The sequence below is a fragment of the Phoca vitulina genome, unplaced genomic scaffold (genome assembly GCF_004348235.1).
Source record: "Phoca vitulina isolate PV1807 unplaced genomic scaffold, GSC_HSeal_1.0 scaffold43, whole genome shotgun sequence".
NCBI lineage: Eukaryota > Metazoa > Chordata > Mammalia > Carnivora > Phocidae > Phoca > Phoca vitulina.
Window position 1 is genome coordinate 5,089,347 of NW_022589746.1, and position 21,490 is coordinate 5,110,836.

At 39.3% G+C, this 21,490-nt stretch overlaps 1 protein-coding gene across 4 annotated transcripts in view; it reads right to left on the bottom strand.

The window, feature by feature from the left end:
• Nucleotides 1–21,490, bottom strand: part of TARBP1 (TAR (HIV-1) RNA binding protein 1) — an 87,637-nt gene that overhangs the window by 58,528 nt on the left and 7,619 nt on the right. For all 4 annotated transcript variants that reach the window (XR_004302524.1, XR_004302523.1, XM_032430424.1 and 1 more), the window contains exons 4-11: nt 19,401–19,549; nt 18,437–18,489; nt 16,580–16,677; nt 13,417–13,552; nt 12,715–12,811; nt 11,461–11,550; nt 6,475–6,616; nt 585–684 (exon numbers count right to left, since the gene is read on the bottom strand). Coding sequence is in view for 2 of the 4 variants with exons in the window: in XM_032430424.1 (XP_032286315.1) it covers nt 585–684; nt 6,475–6,616; nt 11,461–11,550; nt 12,715–12,811; nt 13,417–13,552; nt 16,580–16,677; nt 18,437–18,489; nt 19,401–19,549 (865 nt within the window). In the remaining 2 variants the exon portion in view is untranslated. The remainder of the gene's footprint in view (nt 1–584; nt 685–6,474; nt 6,617–11,460; nt 11,551–12,714; nt 12,812–13,416; nt 13,553–16,579; nt 16,678–18,436; nt 18,490–19,400; nt 19,550–21,490) is intronic.

Genomic DNA, 21,490 nt, shown 5'->3' on the forward strand with positions numbered 1-21,490 from the left:
GTCACAGAAACAATACATTAACAAAAAATACAAAGAATTAGGGTTTATAAAAAACCATCATAACCAACTTTCATACTAAAACTTTGTCTACAAAAAAGATTCGATGTTAAATCAAATTAACTGCGTATCATGCAAATACACTAGCAAACGGAACTGCTTTTTGCAGTAATTATAATCTGGTGAGAACTGATTTGTGCACATACTCAAAATATAAATGAGTTTTATCTTTATTACACTTAAAAAAAATTACACATTTTACAAAGGGGTCAAACCCTGTAAATTTCTTTACCTAATCTTATGCTAGAATCTTACAACCTATTCTTTTAATATTCTCTTATAAAACCAGTGATTAATATATATAGTTTTTCCAACCTTCTCTAACAGTTGAACTTACCTAAAAAGACTAACAAGCCCCTATTCCTATCAATTTATTGTTAATTTTAAACATTTCTCTAGCATACACACGGTGATCAATTCCATACCTTTACACCTGACTCAATCACGGGAAAGTGTGAATAGGCACCATAAATCTGATTAGCCTTTTTTTTTTTTTAAGATTTCTTTGCAAGTTGGGAAACACTTACCTGTACTGAGTCTTCATTCCTTCCACATCTACGGCCAGCAAGACCATCATTGCCACAAGCTTGGCTTCAAACCAGTCAGGCATAAGGCAGTTTTCTCCCGCTTAAATAACAAGAGTTGAGGTTTGCAAAGCATTAACAAAATCCTTCAAAGATGATGTTTCAAGAAGAAAACAGCCAAATGATTACACTTTATCAATATAAAATTATAAGCACGGAGATGAAATGGAGATGAAATGCAGAAGAACACTCCTGGGCATAGCTCACTGTTACAATGACTGCGGTAGTGAGTGGTATAAAATGGCACCATGCCCTCATCTGTCTGGGGAATAAGAGAAAATCCCCCGAGGAATGAGCATGAAGGCTGGGAAAGAGTACAGTAGGTGAAGGGAAGCAAGGCTTCCCCAAGGAAGGCAGAGCATGCCGAAGGTCCTCTGGAGGACAGAGCGTGCCACATTCCAGGGGATGGATGGATGCCCGTGCAGCAGGGCACGTGAGTGGGAGGGAGTGCCAAAGCTGAGGTGACACAGACAGCCAGGGAAGAGACCAGGGGACTTAGTGGGCCATGCAAAGGATTCCTTGACCCTAAAGCCTAGGGGAAGCCACTTTAGGTTAAAGTGAAGGCGTAGAAAGAAAGGGAGGAAACATTTGTAGATCCAAATTAGTAGTTTAAAAAGACTTCTCTAGGTACAATGTGGAAGGGAGACTGTAGGGGAAGCAAGAGGAGATTCAAGGTGACGGGTTAAGAGGCAAATCTAGTTATTTCAGCTGAGAGGAGAAAATTGCCTAAAATATAAGCAGGAGGAGGATGGAATGGGTACGGACCCAAAGGCTCTGGAGCCTCGGACCTGTGTCTGAGCCCCAGTCCTATGCGCCTTAGCTGTGGGACCCTGAGACAATTGCTTGTCCTCGCAGAAAGCTTAGGTCTACTCTGAAACTAACATAATGGTACGTGTCAACTACACTCAAAAAAATAAAACAAAACAGAACAAAAACCTAAAAAAAAAGAAAGTTTAGGTCATCTATGAAATCAAACTAACCTATGACTCTCCTTGGGTTTCTTATAAAAATTAAATTTACTCAAAGTTTCTAGAATTAGTTTTGGAAGAGAGAACATAGTTAACAGATAAAATGAATATTTTCCCATCTCTAAAAGCCAATTAAACAAAAATAAGCCATGAACAGATTTCTTTTTCATTCATGGTGTATCATTATAGCAAGATCACACTTTTCATCTCAATTCCCAAGAAAAATTTAGGTAAGAGATCTAGTTTTCCAGCCCAGTAGTTTAAATTAACTTAAACCAATTTTCTTAAATGCTCTAATATATTTTGGGGGTAATTTAATATATTTTAACATAAATTTACTGGAATAGAACAGAAGACAGTAGTAAAAACATACTTGCATGTAGGACAACTCAGTTAAAAAATACAATAAAAGGATAAACTTTGTTATATATTATTTTTTAAAATGCTATAAAGGCCACTTAGTTGCCATCAGTAAAAAATCCGCTCCTATTTTTTTTAAAAAATCCCAGCGTCGGTGCTATCCCGGAAAATGGAGTAGGCTAAACTCGTAAACGTCGTAAAGACGAGTTACTGAAACTTGTTCTTGGAAACATTTTCCTCACATACTGCTTTCCACCCCACCCGTACACTGAGGTCCTTCCTCAGCCCAGACTGAAATGACGTCACTCAGGACGGCCCTGGAGGCAGACCCCCCGGAGCTCACGGGAGCTGGGGCGGGGGCGCTACTCCAGCGGCAGCGGCGCCTGCGCATCTTGTGCGCTCAGGCGCGCGAGCGGGAAGCCCTGGCCTGCGATACGACATGTGGGGGAGTGACCAGCACACGCGGCGCTCCTCACTTCCTTCAGCGAAATACAGCAGGGTTCTAGAACCACAGATCCTGCTTGAAATCCCAGGCAACTGTTCACCTTGGATACCAAAAGGGAAGGTTATAAATCGGAAGTGTAGTGGATTTTATTTTTTCGAAGATTTTATTTATCAGACACAGAGAGACACAGCGAGAGAGGGAACACAAGCAGGGGGAGTGGGAGAGGGAGAAGCAGGCTTCCCACTGAGCAGGGAGCCCGATGCGGGGCTCGATAAGGGGCTCCATCCCAGGACCCTGGGATCATGACCTGAGCGGAAGGCAGACGCCCAACGACTGAGCCACCCAGGCGCCCTGTAGTGGGTTTTTAATGACTTCTGATGTCGAGGAATGCCCCCGTACCAGACCAGTAACGACAGAGCGCCTTGCTCTTCCAGTGCAAGCCACTGGCAGGTCTGTCTGCTACGGGGTGCTCTCCAAGTACCTGGCCACCAGCGAAGCAAATCCATGCTGCAGAGGGGCAGCTCTCAAACTCCCGCCTGGTGTAGAATCACCTGGAGGCTTTGTCAATACAGAGGGTAAGACCCCACCCAGAGTTTGATTCAATAGGCTTGGGACAGAGCTGGAGAATTTGTTTTTCTAGAGTTTCCAGGTGATGTTGGTGTTGCTGGTCTGGAAACCATACTCTGCAAACCACTGAGGGAGAATTCCCCTTTTCACTCACTGAAGCTAGAAAAGTGGAGGCAACAATGGTTTTAAAGAAACAAAAGAATCACTGGCTATTACTAATCACCTTAATGCATTTTAGCCCCAAATCACTGGTCAAATCTTGCTACCATGAATTTTAAACAGTGAGTGTAATTCTAGAAAATGCAAGCTAGGCTGAGTGTTGGAGAGCATACTAGGCTCGTCCGGGGCACGGAGGAGAGAAAGGTGAAGTGGAGGGGAAGGATTAAAAAGAGGTATGAACACACTTTTGAGCCTGACAGATAAACGGGTTACCTTGCTATGCTGGTGGGTTTCCTATAGACGTAGGTCCAAACCCACCACACATATAGCTTAAATATATACAGTGTGATGTAAGTCAATCATACCTCAACGCTGTTTTTAAAATTTGTTGTACAACTGCAATATACTACTTCGGGGCTATTCCATGTCTCTAGATTTCTTGGTTACGTTTTAAGTAGGTACATCTTTTTAACTACAAAATCTTGACACCAAATATCCTTTCCGAGGGACTGCTTAAGTATACATTTCTTCAAATGTATCTCCCTCTCTGATTAATCTTAGCACGTCCAAGGTCTGACAAGCCTTCTGTGCTACTTCCAAACTATGTTTCACTTTCTGTGATTCAGAAAGCCTGCCCTGAAAGCTCTTCAGCATTTGTTTCTTTATAGGTGATGCTGGTTTTGAGTGGCTTTTGCCGCTATTGCTTTGTTTTGTTGTCTTGCGTACCACGTGTCCAACACAGTGTGCATACGTACGTGTATGTGTATTACCCCATATCCACCCTTGCCGCCTACCATTCCTTCTTGGGCTCCATGCCACAGACTGACAGATACATAAATACACAGACAGACAGATGCCTACCTACTTTCAGCTCCCTGGATGCAAGTTCATCCAAGCCTTGTGGGATACTCCTTTCTACTTTTCACCTTCATTTCTGCCCACTGGTCAGATGTCACCCATCTGGTAACCTCCCACTACTGGTCTACCCGTTCCAAGTAGGTACTGCTTTCACAGGTTCCCCAGCCTGGTGTTGACTATGTCTTTCAAGGCACTGTGCTGGGATTATCTGCTTACCTATCAACTTCCTTGCTAGATGATGCTCTGAGAGCAGGGGATACAGCTTTTATCTCTGTGACTCCAATGCCCGGCTCTTAGAAAACACTTGATATATGCCTGCTGAATCAACAGTGCAAAATCTATCTGTACTAACTATGCCAAAACTCAAAGAAAAAGCTACTTTAGATGTAGAACCTGATTGAAAATAGTGCTTTGGCCGATAAGTTCTTATATAAAAACAAAATTGAATAGTACATGTATTTTATGCTCAGAAACTCAAGCTAAATTTTGTTTGCTTTGGAATTTATTAACTTGCTCTGAAAACTACCCCAGTAATTGCTAATTAAACTTTATAAAGGCACTCAGCCAAGTGCATTAAAAGTCAAACAAAAATATTAAAATACACACAAATGCCTCCCCTTTGCACTTGAAATCAAGTTTTAAGTTTTTAAAAAACTTAAAATAGCCTATTATATTAAACAGTATATTTAAGTCCTAGAAATATTAAAGAAAGATGCTAAAAATATTGTTTCATCTGATTCTGAATATTTACTCAGATCTGATGCTGTTTTTTACTCTGAATTATAAAACAAGTTCTGAAGACATTTTAAGGACTTTAATGTATGTTTACTCTAGTAGGGACGAAACCTTCTTTACTTTTATAGCCCTAACAAAAGAATCCTCCAAGTAACAACACAGAGAATTTACTAGACAGAGGGAGAATGAAACACGAAAGAGAAATGTTCTAAGAAGGAAAAACAGATAAACTCATGTATTTCGGAAGGATAATTATCTGATCATTTAAAACCTATTCCATGATCAGATTAGAGAAATCAGTACATGAAAATGACTTGGTCTGAGACAAAGCCAGGAAATTTCAGACACGTTAAATTCAAAGATGAATTTACCCAAATTATCAACTAAGGACTTTAATGAAGAAGAAGCATTAGCAATGTAAAAAGAATCCTAATTAATGAATCTGCTAATAGTTCTTCCCTCAATGCAGTCTTACACATTTCCCTAAAGAAGCTGGAAAATGGATCTTGACTAAGTACCTGGTAAAAAGAAAAAACTAACAAAACCATCTTTTCAAACATAATTTTTCTCTAAAACTGTTTCACAATCAGTTCATACTACATGTTTTGAAAACAAACACACAAAAGATGCACAGATTTATCTACAAATATTTCCACTTACAGAGGCTTTAAAAACACATCTGCAGTATCTAGCCCGTGAAGATTCAATGATTGTACAATAAATTTGTTTCTGTCCAATTCCTACTCTGGCAACTTACTAGTTTCTTAAAACATACAAAAATAGTTTAAAATCTCAAGTCCTAGACCAGATAAAGTACAAGTTAGGAAACATATTTTTACATTCCCTTTATTCACATTATTTGGCTGAAAATACGAGTTTGATATCAGTAAATTGGCACACGTTTGGTTAAGCTTATATCTGGACTGGAGAAACTACTTAAAAGTTCTTTGAAAAGAGGCTACGTGCACCCCGATGTTTATAGCAGCAATGTCCACAATAGCCAAACTGTGGAAAGAGCCAAGATGTCCATCAACAGATGAATGGATAAAGAAGATGTGGTATATATATACAATGGAATATTATGCAGCCATCAAAAGGAATAAGATCTTGCCATTTGCAACGACGTGGATGGAACTGGAGGGTATTATGCTGAGCAAAATAAGTCAAACAGAGAAAGACACGTATCATATGACCTCACTGATATGAGGAATTCTTAATCTCAGGAAACAAACTGAGGGTTGCTGGAGTGGGGGGTGGGATGGGAGGGATGGGGTGACTGGGTGATGGACACTGGGGAGGGTATGTGTTCTGGTAAGCGCTGTGAATTGTGCAAGACTGTTGAATCTCAGATCTGTACCTCTGAAACAAATAATGCAATATATGTTAAGAAAGAAAAAAAGAAGAAGAAGAATGTAGCAGGAGGGGAAGAATGAAGGGGGGGAAATCGGAGGGGGAGAAGAACCATGAGAGACGATGGACTCTGAAAAACAAACTGAGGGTTCTAGAGGGGAGGGGGTTGGGAGGATGGGTTAGCCTGGTGATGGGTATTGAGGAGGGCACGTTCTGCATGGAGCACTGGGTGTTATGCACAAACAATGAATCATGGAACACTATATCTAAAACTAATGATGTAATGTATGGGGATTAACATAACAATAAAAAAAATTAAAAAAAAAAAAAAAAGTTCTTTGAAAAGAATTTGGTGATATCAATCCATATAAATGATATCAGACTTACTTACTTTCCCAAGCAGGTGACTTAATATACTCTCGAACTAGGTTCTTCACGTAAGCATTTAAAGAGGATGTCTCAGGAAGTCCAATGGAGATAGAAGCTGAGGCTCGCCTAAAACAGCTTTCATTAACACGCAACCAATCACAGAGCTAGGAAAGAAAATAGTTATTACTTTATTTTAAAAACCTAACTGAGCAAAGGGTTTCTAATTTCCCTAAGTCAATTTTCTTTCTTCCACGATAAAGTGAATTTAAATATCTGAACGCAACAGGGGCGCCTGGGTGGCTCAGTCACTTAAGCATCTGACTTCGGCTCAGGTCATGGTCTCAGGGTCCTGGAATCGAGCCTGGGGTTGGGTTCCCAGCACAGCATGGAGTGTGCTTTTCCCTCTGCGCCCCCACCCTCCCCCCGCTCATGTCCTCTCTCTCTCAAATAAATAAAATCTTTAAAAAAAAATCTGAACACAACAAAGTAATAGAACATTTAGGCATGACTGAGTTCTACAGACAGTGCAGAGAGAAAAAAATGTGTATCCATATATATACGTATGTGTATGTGTATCTACACACGAATGTATAAACTTCATTTATAGGCAAGAATTTTTAAAGTACCTAATATATAGTGCACATTTTAATAAGGTTTTCTAAAGAACATCTCTGTGAAAATTGACACATTATGTAAACCAAGTTACAACCTTAAATTAAATTAAAATTCATTTCTGCTTCCTATACTAAAACAAGGATATGTCTGTTTTTGTATTAATTATAATTAAAGTTCCTACCCTCCTCACAAGTCTACTTTCTATCATATGTGCATTTTAAAATATATTAACTAAAAAGAGAAATACTAGTCCTTCTCTGTTGCAACTTTTAGAAGATTTGCAAAACTAAAAGTTCCAAAATTCATCTTTGGTCACATGTAATTGCGAATTTTGTTTTGAAACTGAATTATGTTCTCAGTTTTCTTTTCATAGCATATCTCTTACTGTACAAATTCAACATATGAATTTAAATACAAAGTAAATAATTATGAAATAAGTCTTTCTAAAAAGAATTTTTAAAAAAGTATTCCTTGCATTAGGGTTAACCAAAATTACATATAAGGAGACAATAATACATCACTTGACCAAAGACAAACTTGATGAACAAATGAATCAGTCAAGATTAACTGACATCCCATCAGTGCCAATGAATGAGCAGTTCAATAACACTAAAGAAGTTGCTCTGTGTAGGTCTTTATCAAGTTGGATCATCATAAAATCTAACTGTAAGGTCAGCCAGGATACTGATCTTTCAACAGGATATACTTTTTCTTTATATTTCTCTCAAACTGGCCAGACTAAGTTTCTGAACTATTGCTATAAGATGTGTGAGGTTTTACAAATCATGCATTTCCACAAGCACGATCCTATTATAACAAAACTGACAAGTAAACTCAAATTCATATTTGTTTCTTCTATCAAATCTGTCACAAGATTCTGAATGTTTTCTCTCCAAAGAGTTTTCACGTCAGAATTATGGCTTAAAATGGCATCTACCTAGCAGTCTCTGGGAGACAGGTTCCCTTGATTTCCCATTAAAAGACAAATCTCAAAAGTTTATTTGCATACTGCCAAGACAAGGAGAAGATGCCACAGAGTGGGAGAAAATATTTGCAAAAGACACATATCTGGTAAATTATTGGTTCAAAATATACAAAGAACTCTTAAAACTTAACATTAAGAAAACAACCAACCCGATTTTAAAAAATGGGCAAAAGATCTAAACAAACACCTCCCCAAAGAAGATATACAAAGAGCAAACAGTATATGAAAAGATGCCCAATATCATATGTCACTAGAGAATTGCAAATTAAAACAAGATACCACTACACACCTCACAGAGGCTAAAAGCCAAACCACTGACAGCACCAAATACTGACAAGGACGTGGGGCAACAGGAACTCTCCTTCACTGCTGGTGGGAATGCAAAATGGTACTACCACTTTGGAAGACAATTTGGTAGCTCCTTAAAAAACTGAACATTTTCTTAACATATAATCCAGCAACTGTGCCCCTTGGTATTTATTCAAATGAGTTAAAAAGGTATGTCCGTACAAGAACTCGTATGTGAATGTTTACAGCAGCTTTATTCATAATTGCCAGAATTTAAAACCAACGAAGATGTCCTTCAGGACGTAAATGAACAAACAGTGGTACATCCGACAACAGGATGTTATTCAGGGATAAAAAGACATGAGCTATCAAGCCATGAAAAACCTTGGAAGAACCCTAAATGCCTATTTCTTAGTGAAAGAAGTTAATCAAAAAATGCTTCATAGTATAGGATTCCAACTATATGACATTCTGGAAAAGACAAAACCATGGACACAGAGAAAACATCAGTGGTTGCCAAGGGTTTGGGGGTGGAGGGAGGTGGCATGAGAGAAGAGAGGGATGAATCGGTGGAGCAGGGGGGATCTCTAGGGCAGTGAAAGCTAACTGGTGTGCCCCATTAGTGCAAGATGTTAATAACAGAGGGGTGGGGGAGTGAGGAGGTGTATGGGAATTCTCTGTACTTCCTGTTCAATTTTTCTGTGAACCTAAAACTGCTCTGAAAAATAAAGTCTATTAACTTAAAAAACTTACTTAGCTTGAGCTACATGAAATTGCCATTTCCTCAGGTTAAAAGTGACTAAATACCAATGATCTTACATGATTCAACATAATAGAGATTTACACGATAATGTGAACACTACTACACTGCGTTAGACACTAAGGGACGCGCGTATGTGTGCGTGTGCGTGTAATTGCTTCTATTTTTAAACCAAAAGAATTAAAGTTTGGGTTCAGCTATGAACCACCAGACGTAAGCTTCCTGAAGACAGCGGCCATGTTCACCTTGCTGACCATGTATTCCCGAAACTCAGCTCAGAGCCTGCTGTGTACCAGGTGTCCAAAGAATGTTTTCAAAGAATGAAGACATAAAGAGATAAGCAAACATACCAAAAGAAAGTTAAAAAGAAGGAAAACTATCAAGACAAGTTACTGAATTAGAGAACAGAGAAAATCAGGAGAACAAAGTAGGAAATCTACGGGGGCTGCTTGCTAACAAACAATAAAACAACATCTGGCTGGTCAAAGGGGAAAAGACCATAATGGTAGAGTGTGCTTAGGCTCTGTGTGGACCAAGCATAGTCTGAAACATCTTCACATGCATTTTCTCAATGAAACCTCACAGCTCATACCACATACCGAAATAAATTCCAGATGATTAACCACAATTTACAAACTAGACATATCAATGCAATGAATAGACCTCATTTGAATACTTGAACAAAGCTGAATATATGAACAAAATGCAAAGAACAAACACATTTATTGGACATCTGGAGCAATTTAAACACCAAATATCTGAAATCAAGAAATGATCGTTAACATTTTTTAGGTATGATAAGAGCCTATTTAGGCCCTTTGAAAGTCTTTATCTTTTAGCAGCACATATTTCCAAATGAAATGATAAGATCTGAGACAAAAGTCCAACAAAAGGAACTGATTGAATAAATTCTAAAATATTTAATCGACTGAATTTTTAAATATTACATAGTGGAGATTTAGCAACATGTTAAAATGCTCAAATGCATGTGAAGATGAAAAATAAAATTTGGAACAGTATACTGTTCGTTACTTTGTTTAGAAAATCATACACGTTAATATATCATTTTAAATATAAGCCTATGGGGCGCCAGGGTGGCTCAGTCATTGCACGTCTGCCTTTGGCTCAGGTCATAATCCCAGAGTCCTGGGATCGAGCCCCACATCAGGCTCCCTGCTCTCCGGGAGGCCTGCTTCTTCCTCTCCCATTCTCCCTGCTTGTGTTCCTGCTCTCACTATCTCTCTGTCAAATAAATTAAAAAATTAAAAATATATATATATATAAGCCTATATAGTGAGAAAGCAAGACAGAGAATATGTGTACTGAAAAAATTAATAATTAAGCCAAAGAATCTGGATTTAATTTGATCACAGACATTACAGGTGACTTTTATTTTCTTTATATGGTTCTGTATTTTTTCAGACTCCACCTAATTAGATGCATTATGATCAAGAAAATAAAATCAAATTCTAATTTTTAAAGACCCCAATTTTCTTTTTCTTCATTCCCTCCATTACCCTACTCTATGCCCTTATAATTTCACACCTGAATTACTTTAACACAGTTCAAGCTGATTTCTCATTTCCCTCTGTGCGTACACAGATGGACTTGCCTTCTAAAAGAAATACTCACATCCCTGCCCTTCGTGATCTCTCAGGCACTGGAGAAATAGAATTCTTTTTTAAAAAAGCCCTGTCCTCAAAAACCATAAGCTGTAGTGGACACAGATCAGAATTCAACCAGCTATACGACGGCTAAGAGCTAACAGGAGTAGCAGGAACTGAGCTCCAGAGAGGAGGAAGCAGACCCCCGATGACCCCATGCAGAAGAGCAGCCCCGTGAGGCCAGTGGGCCTGCAGGACCGTTGCGGGGAACAGCACTAGTGCAGGGTCTCCACGAGAGCAACGGCTGCAGAGGGGGAAAGGCGTTTAGGATTTCATGATGGGTTTGATGCATAAAGTCAGGAAGAATCAGGAATTACCAAAATGTCAGACTCAGGCAACTAGGTAGATGGAAGTGCCATTAACAGAAAAAACCAGAAGAGGAGGCCTGTGTCACTGTTTTTGAGTCTAACGTCATCCTTACTCCTGATCCATCTCATCCAGAATCGAGATCTGCCCACGAGCACTACCTTCTCTTCTAAGTCTCTCCCTATCCCAAACATTCTCCAGTCTCCCCATAAGATTCTTAGTAGCATTATTACTTAGGTTCACTCAAAGCAAATATACAGTATTTAAAAACCTCTGTTGGTAGATAACAAAGCCATCACTGTATTTTACATAAGTGACTAGTGAGTTCAATTAGAAAACAATTTTTTATAACTTTTCAAAGATTTATCATTAAATTATTTTCCATCTCACCTCTGTCCACAATGAGGTTCCTCGTCCTAAGGACTCCTCTTGTCTCAGAGACATGAGAAAAGTTGAAACATCTGAAAGTGACACCTTCTCCTACAAGGGGGTAAGTAGGGGGAGGGTGTCAGGGCAGTTTAAAAAAATTACTCACTTAAAAATTTTTAATAAAATGAAATCACTGTAAAAGCAAACTAACATACCATTTAAAGTAGAATATTACTAGTTAAATCAAAAGAAAGTTTTAAAAAAAAAAATTCAACTTTAGAAAAGATACTGACTACAAGCAATCAATATGTTATTATATAAAGTGAAAGATTATTTTCTAAGTCTATGTTCCTTATGATCAAGAGACAATATGGTCAGAGTGTAAAAGCAAAAACAAAAACATTCTATAAGAAATTACTTAAGTCGAAAAGTGAAGCTTACTTTCAAAGCCATGAAAATGACCCTGTCTTATGAAAACCACAGAAGTCTTTTCATTCCCTTAAGCCTGTACATGTTGAATTAAGATACCTTGTTCTAGGCCAGGTGTCGGCAAAACCACTCACAGCTCTTTTGTAAATAAAGTTTTAGTGGCACATAGCCACTTTATTTATAAACTGTCTATGGCAGCTTTTAAGTAGTTGTAACAGAGACCATGGGATGCGCAAAGCCTTAAAAAATGGACTTTTTCTGGCCCTTCACAGAAAAAGTTTGCTGACCCCTATTCTCAGCAATAGTAGTGAAGGGGCTCTGTAAAAAAGAAAGATACTACAGACTCCTTGAAAATCAATTTACAGGAAGATGTGCAGAAAAAGTATAGAGGAAACCAGGTAAAAGCTTCCAAGCGTCCTCTCCCAGTGGAGTCACCCAAGATGGGTTTAATTCCCCCAGCAACAAGCCGTGATAGTGTGTGAACTGTTGTCTACCAGGGAAGCTCGTTATAGACTCACGGCTCAGGGTTCTTACTGGGAGTTGGTCCTACAGGCACCCCTGCTGAGCACCTACCAAGATTCCAGGCTCCGAGAAGGAAAGCAGGTGTTAGTAAAAACCGCACTGTTTGTGTAAACACCGGGCATAGTCCATCACTCTTCCTAGTTACCACAGGGCGAACCCTCCCGAAATCCATGTTCCTGGCCTCCAGCAAGGGCCAGCCAACCTCATGAGCAGGGCTTTCTAATGACAGCATCACAGGCCTGCTACGTTGACACGTTTTTGCACACTTATTCACAGAGAAAGACTTGTAAACTGAAGTATCTTGAGTAAAAAAGATAAACTTACCACATCTACCAAATTCATAGCTGTTTGAAGAAGATAGCACTGAGCTGCCCCTCTCAGTAGAATCTGATGGGTGATCATAGTGCACTGAAGAACATCCCTGACATCAAAAAACAAAAACATGCATTTCCATGTTCCCAAAGACAGTCCTGATAACTTGTAAATACTGACAAGCTGATTTACAGTATCCACAATTCCCAGTGTAGAAAGTCACTGTTAGTACACCTTCAAGGCTATTATTTCCCATTAAGGTCTCTCGTAGAGCTCAATTTTAATATGAAATATATCTCTTTCAAAAGACTGTAATTAAGACACTATTAAAATAAGAATTTTACATTTTTTGAAATACTTTGCAATCAATATTACTGTTTGATATTTTCTCTCTAGTTTTCTACATATCAATGTAATTTAAGAAAACCTTATTGGCCTTGTTTTAAAATGATCAAAATCCAATAGCATGTATCATGGCACATATATAAATTAGTAATTCATAAAACAAAATAAGTCCAACCATATAAATAGACGTTTTACTTCTTAATATAAAATTAAGAGCTCCAAAGTAAGAGCTCAAATCCCCATGCCAATATTAACTAAAACCACTCACTACAGATTAAAGCAGAGGGAGAAACAAAATTTACTGATGGAAAGTTACTGCAGATAACCCTAAGTGAACATATGAACATATGTGAACACAGAGTAAATTACCTGAGAGCAAGAAGCCCTTCTATACCCAGGGCTTTACATCTTGGGACATTTGCCAAAGCCTTAGACAGAAACAAAATGGGAATGGCACACCAATGTCTACTTGTCATCTTCTGAATAAACTTTAATAGGAAACTACCTGAAAGAAAAGGTTTTAAAATATCACTGTTGCCAAGAGTCACACAGAAAGCTGCCCAACATCGTTAAAAGGTATGAAAATGCAAATCAAAAACCATATGTGGAATATAAGAAACAGCACAGAGGACCACAGGGGAAGGGAGGGAAAACCGAATGGGCAGAAATCAGAGAGGGAGACAAACCATGAGAGACTCTGAACTCTGGGGACACAAACTGAGGGTGGCTGCAGGGGAGGGGGGTAGGGGGATGGGGTGGCCGGGTGATGGGCATTAAGGAGGGCACATGATGTGATGAGCACTGGGTGTTACATGCAACTAATGAATCACTGAACACTACACCAAAAACTAATGATGTACTGTATGTTGGCTAACTGAATTTAAATTAAAAAAAAAAACCACAATGAGATAGAACTTCACACCCACAAGGATGGCTGTCATCAAAAGGATAGACACTAACAAGTGCTGACACGGATAGACAGAAATTGGAACTCTCATACACTGCTGGTGGAAGGCAAGATGGCGCACCAGTGTAGAAAACCGTTAACGAGTTAAACTGAGTTACACCGAGAACTACCCTAGGAGCCAACAATTCCACTCCTAGGTATACACTCGAGAGAACTGAAAGCATGTGTTCATACACAAACCTGTATGTGAATATTCACAGTAGCATTTTTCATAATGACCAAAAGTGGAAACAATCCAGATGTCTACCAACTGCTAAATGGATAAATAAAATGTGTGGTATCTGTATAGTAGAGTATTATTCAGCCACAAAAAGAATGAAATACTGACATGGATCATTACTGGATGACTCATTCATGGATGATGAAATCTTAAGAACATGCTAAGTGAAAGAAACCAGACATAAATTAAAAGGCCACATATTATAGGATTCCATTTACATGAAATGTCTAAAATAAGCAAATCTGCAGAGAAAGGAGATTTAGTGGCTGACAGAAGCTGGTGGGAAAGGAGAATGGAAAGGGATCGATGATGGGTGATAAAAATATTCTTTCTGGGAGTGATGAAAATATTCTGGAACTAGTGGTGATGGTCGTAGAACTTTGTGAATGTACTAAAAACCAATGAAATGAACACTTTAAAAGGATGAGTTTTATGGTCTGTGAATTATAGCTCAACAAACCTGTTGGGAAAAAAAAGAAAAAAAATCAATTCTATTTCAATCTCATTCCTGTAAGATAAGTACTCTACTATATTGTAGATTCTTTTTTTTTTTTTTAAGATTTTATTTATTTATTTGACAGAGAGAGAGAGAGCACAAGTAGGCAGAGAGGCAGGCAGAGGGAGAAGGAGAAGCAGGCTCCCCGCCGAGCAGGGAGCCCGATGCGGGACTCGATCCCAGGACCCCGGGATCATGACCTGAGCCGAAGGTAGCCGCTAAACCAACTGAGCCACCCAGGCACTCCTATATTGTAGAGATTCTGATAACCATGCGGCTATAATAAAAAAGAAGTTTAAGGTGTAAGATCAATTTTTTTTTACTGTTAGAACCAGTCCTCTGTTGAAGAGGTTAAAGAAAAACAGTAAGAATTACTGATGGTAACTGGCCTCTGGTATCTGCGTACAATAACATTAGCTCCTTCTCATACGCCATTTCTTACCTACCCTGGATCTAGTCACTAATTTTCTATCTTGAGATACCAATATCCGGTGCTCCGTTCTGCCTTCTCTGCTAATATGTCATTTCTTAAAGACCCTCAAGTCATGAAATTAGTGACGATGTCGGTTTCCTCAGATCATCACCGTAGAATGACTTAAGAAATCCTTGGAAGCTCCTGAAAGGAGCTTGTGTTTTATTTATAAAATAATATTTTATATTATTTATAAAATACCACGTATTTTATATCTTCCAAGTACCTAGCACAAAACATTTAAGATACTCACCGGAAACTGCTGACTGAAAAATCTACTAAGTAAAAACTGAGTAAACATTTTACTTGCCCTCTCTTCTGTTGGACTAATTAAGTTCCCACTTCTGCCTAACGTCTCACTCATGGCACCGGGAAGATGGCGGGGGCTGAGCTTCCATTTCACATTCATTCAACACACTTACAAGCGTCCACTGCGTGCTGGCCCTGGCCACGGACAGCAGGCACTCAAACCCCAGGGGTGCTACCACCATCCTCTCGCTCTCCGCACTGCTGACCTGGGATGTGCCAACATGGTCAGCAAAGCAATCCCCAGACGGCTTACACTTCTCACTTCTGGCAAACTACAGAACATCTGAGTGGACCTTCTCAATGAACTAATTTTTTAAAAGAGTAATCAAAAGAGCCAATTTTCTAGAAACCTAAAGTTGAGATACTTTTTCATCCCTGACTTCTGAGTAGATAGTTCCACTGGTCATTGTTTCACCCTATTTGCAGATGAAATACAAAAGGAAATGTGTGACTGTTTCATACCCGGGATCGCTTTATAAGCCACAAAGCCACAAGGGGAAAAAGGACCCAGAAGTAGAGTTAAGTCCTTCTGCTGCTCAACAAACAAAATAACACTGGGTGTTGCTCTTTGATTACCAACTTAACTCATCAGAAAGGAAAATAAACCCCCAATCTGAAGAAGTGGGTATTTCTAAGATACAAGGTCTACATAAAGCAAGTATATTTTTCGTTTACCTGTCAAGTTCCTATCTATAGAGGGGCAGTTTTGCCACAATGGATATTCTGTTTACAACTTTTTCCTAAACCCAGGTCTCTCTTTCTTCAACCAATTACACTAATTTTTGGAAAGCGAATAGAGAAAACTAGAAAAGACGGCCAATGGCAGCACACATCCTGAAAGGACTTCCATGCTCCTCACGCCAATACCGGTAATAAGTCTTCGGTATAAAGGCAAAGTGTGTACCCAATTACAATGAACGCCTGTGTAATTCTGACAAAATATGTATATTCCCGAAAAAGAAAACTATTTTGACAATACTGATCATAACAGTCATAGGATAGCGCTCATCACCAATATACTAAAAATTTTAAAGCTAATAAATTAAAAAACTCTTTACTGACACATACTCTTTATTTCTTCTGGAAGAAGAGAAACATAAGTGACTAAAAACTTCTGTAATTTCAATCCCAATGGAGAACCACTTCCTATCAGCTGGCCTGGGGACCTATAGACAAATGAGGGGAAAAAAACAAATATTTAAAATTTACAAATAAGTATACTGAAACTAAATGAACTATGGCTCAAAAGTCTTTCAATAACAATCAGAACATCTTTTCCTGAACCCGCATTTTATTCTTCAGTGAAATTCTGAAAACCCTTCTGAATACAAAAACATCAGGATCTTCTAGGAAAACGGACATGAGTTAGTATCGTAACACACTAAGTAGACATGGATTTCCTTTTATGATACTTTCCTTGACACACACTATGAATCTTGCTAAAATAGCATCATCTTAAAAAAGTCTAAAAAAGTGATCATTTTCAATCATATTTTATTGTTTCCAACGTATAATCTAATGATTTCAAATCTTTAAGTATAAATAAAAGAAATAACATTCATAGAAAAACATATATGAGTAATTAATGATTTTTGCAAGAACATATAATTGTTAACATCTACTAAAATCATGTTTTTTTCCTGCTATACGCTTCCACCAGGAACATTATCTGTTAATTGAACACGAGAGTGCGAGAAAACTGAAGGCATTTCATAACAAATGTGTCTGTCGACTCTTTTAGAGGCACCAAGTAGGTTTTACTGCTCTCCAGCCGTCTAACTGCTTCACAGAACTATTCAGTAGTAATGAGTTATTTGAAAACTAATTGGCAAATCAAGTGTTGCTATGCTCTTTCAATATTTATTAAATAGGATTAAATATTAGTATAACTTAGCACAAACTAATTTAAACGTTTTAAAGACTGGCAATGCAGGGGTTGTCTATTTAGAGGTATACTGAACAGAAGACTTGCAAGTATACGTTTAGTTCATTAGTATTCAAAAGACCACCTAAGCTCAAAGGCAGGGGACCACTGTGAAGGTGTAATTCAAGAGTACGGAGAGCGCTCAAAACACGAGGCTCCCGCACAGCACTGACACGCCCTCCTCGCTGTCTGACTGAAGAGGAGGAGGGGCAAGAAGTGACATATTCGCGATAGCGGCAGCCTCTGTCAGATTTGGAAAGGGCATGGTTAGTGAGCCCTGTGGCACTGCACTGGAATCGGAGGTACTGCTGTGACCTCGGGGTTTTTCACATGGATGGACAGACGGACCCTGAAACAGACACAGATCAGCAAGTCTGCTCAGCAGACAGAGCTGGGGAACCGACGTGCACCCACAGGGAGAGAAAGGGCGATTGAGCAAACGTGGTGACACGCTGACATCGGGGGGATGTGGATGAAAGGTACATGCCGACGTGCACCCACAGGGAGAGAAAGGGCGATTGAGCAAACGTGGTGACACGCTGACATCGGGGGGATGTGGATGAAAGGTACATGGGAATTCTTTGTATTATCCTCACAACTTTTAAGTCAAAATAAAAAGTTAAAAAAAAAAAAAGGAAACCAGTTTGGAGTGTTGGTTACGGTCAGCCAACAGCACTACAACTTCCAGGAGAGCTGAAGTCAGAGCAAGGGGAAGCAAGTAAGCTCGGCGAGATCTACTTTCCATAAACCCCAAGAGTGGAAGGGTTCAAGGTAAGAAAGAACACAAAAAAAGGGAACACTTGATATAACCAATAGAAGAAGAGCAAGAAGAATAACACACAAAAGGGACTTCATAGTAAGAAAAAGTTGAATGTTTATTCGGCAACATGTGTGATGTACGAAATGCATTAAACAGCCTGGTCCTATTTCACAAACACATTACATTTCTATATCGAGGACATATTACTACACGGCTGCTAGATAACACAATGTTTGTTTACCTGATGTACAGAGAGCTCTCTGAAAGTGCATCCATTAATGGTCCAATAATAAACTAAAACAAAACAAAACAAAAATGTAACTGATGTTAAGTTACAGTTGCAACTTTGAAAAGTCGGCTTGCCTTAGCTGCATATCCCAGCAGGGCTGCAGACGAGCTGTGCTGAGCAAAGTGGAGCTCTTCCACTGTGGGCTAACTCAGGGCTAATAATGGAGGGTACCTTAACTCCACCGCTACAACAAAATGCGTACAGAATCTTCCCACCTGATAAAAACTGAGGAAGAGAGATCATATAGGGCCAGCAAGGAAGGAAAGGAGCCCAAAGAAGAAATACATGGTGGAAAATAAGCGTAGTTACAAGGACAAACCAAAAGAGATAGATACGCAAGAGAAAATGTGAGCCCCTGTGCCTGGAAAATAAAACGGGAAAAAATTGTATCTTCAAAAATATTACAAGACACTGGGTCAAAAAAGCATGTGTCTAGGAAGTGCAGGAAGGAGAATGTGGAAAATGATACATATCAAAACGCGACAGCATGTCATCAGTTAGGAAGGTTTCATAGGGTCCCTCTAAATGCGGGTAAATTACCCTAAGTGATCATGTGACTCACTGGCACTACAAGACTTAAAATCCCAGCTGTAATTCTCAGTCTCTGCTTTGTGTGATTTCTGACAAATGGAAGTACAGATGCTAATAAATGTAGCTCAAAAGGCAATCTCTGCTTAATATAGTAGCTAACAATAATTCATTGGCTCAGAACTGGGGGAGGAGCATCACTCAACAAACAGCAGCAATTCAGAGATTCAGACCTGTGAAAACAGCATCATTATGCAAATCCATAAAATGTCACTTGCTCTGAGAGCCCTAGTATGTATTTTTTGAAGATCACATTATGACGCAACAAATGTCTTTACCTCTCATCTCTTGACAAAGAGAGTAAGGGGGAAGAAAAAGGCCTCATTACCTCAGAAAATTCTGGTGAAAATGGAAGAATCTTTGTTTCATACAGCTCCAAAAAATGGATGACACCTTCTTTGGTCAGGATTTTATTTTCACTTTCAAACATTCTTTTATAAATACACATATGCCAGGACGGGTGAAAGAGCCAACACCCTGTGGAGATAGAGCACGTGACGCTGACACTGGTTCTCACGCTCTGTTGCTCCACATCAACTTCAGTCACACAAGAACACGCTGACTTCGTTCTAACATACAGTGAGTTTACAGCTCAATGAGACCCAGGCAGTCTCATTTAGAAAGACAGCAAGCCACTTTACCGCTACCACAGCGCACACAAGTTAACTGTTGCCCCATGCACACGGGTTGGACCTTCAGATTTGGGGTGATTTCAAACAACCCTTCTGTCACCCTACTTCCATCCATTTTTCCCACAGAAATCTGAGACTGTCACTCCTCTGCTTAAAACCCTTGAATGGCTCCTCATACTCTCAGAAGAAAATCTGAACAAGGCATGAAGCGACCCCGAGAACAATGCCAACGCCACCCCAGCCTCCCACAGCCACCACCCTGTGCCACGCTGGTCCTTTGGGTCCTCCGCCCCACCTCAGGCTTCTCACATGCTGCCATCTCAACTCTGAGCTCCAACGTCACTCCTGAGGTGGGCCTTCCCTGACCACCCTAAGGGATGGCCTCACTCACAGTATATTCTATTTCAGTCCCTTGTTTGGTACCTTCATAGAACTTATCATTACAACTTTTTTTTTTCATGGAAGAGACAAAAATTAAGTGAAAAGTAGTACATCTGTCTCCCCACTTTATCCCTAGCACTTAGCATATACTGGACACTAAATGAATTTCTATTAAATTTATAAATGAGTGGGAAAAAAAAAAAACCCAAACAAAATAAATATGTACCTCAGAGATATTTTTTAACTCTTTTGAAATATCTTTTAATTCTTCTAGAAAAAAATTATTCAGCATTTTTAACTCATGGCATTCTAGAAATGAATTGGTCCATTATTTGGAATTTACACCAAGATGCTTGCTTGTTCAATGCTTTGGCAATGGTAATTTTTCCAAACCTGTCACTGCTATTTGATTTGGTTTGCCAAGAGCTGTGGGCAAAACGTGGTAATAAGAGAATCATCTTAATAGTAAATGCATAAGTGAAGTCACAACAGGATTCAATTAAATTCTAGCCCCAGGTGACTATAGATTCTTACAGTCCGTGAAAAATCCCAGTGTATCAGAAAACAACAACAGCACTCGACTGGATAAAGCTCAACTCCTAGGGGTCGAACTATTAAAGTTGTAATTATCTGGAGTAGGCACTAAAACCCATTTACCCAGGTTAATTCTCACGGGTAAACACGATAATACAGCAGTTTATCATTCATATGCATACAAAACACTGTCAGCCTGCATTTAGCTGTTTTGTTGATAGAAACAGAGTCTCACAAAATAATCTTAGGAAGCTCCAGTTTCTTTCTATCTCTCCTAAAAAACTCTCAAAACACAGTGCCGATTAAAGGCTTAAAAACCATACTTAAAACTATACCTTGGAATCTTCCTAAAAAGTCCAAGATACAGAATAATAACTGAAATCCCAAAAAAGTAACAATGAAACAGAAAGAGAATAAGAATGGAAAGCAGTAAAATATATAATACCAAAGAGCCATTATTAACAATGTAGAGCACACCATCATTAAAACATTCCTAAAGAGGCCTTATCTCTTAAAGAGTGTATACTCATATACTCAAATGATTTCAGACAACAGGATCTACTGTGGTGGGTGGTGGGGGCGGCGGGGGGGGGGGGGGTGCTTCACGGTCAATGGCGGGGGGGAGGCAGTGGGGGAGGCTACAGAGGGTTGAGGGGCACAGGCTGGCCACGTGCCGGTCACTGCTGACGCTGGGTGGTGAGGCTCACTTTACATATTCCTCTCCTTCTGTAAATGTTTGAAATGTTCCGTGAGCAGAAGTTTACAACGTTAACCATACCGCTAAATTACAGAACACTCCGCAACCATTTAAAGGTATGTTCTCAAAGATCAAGGATACAGGTAAGCGCATTTGGACACACTGCTCAGTAAA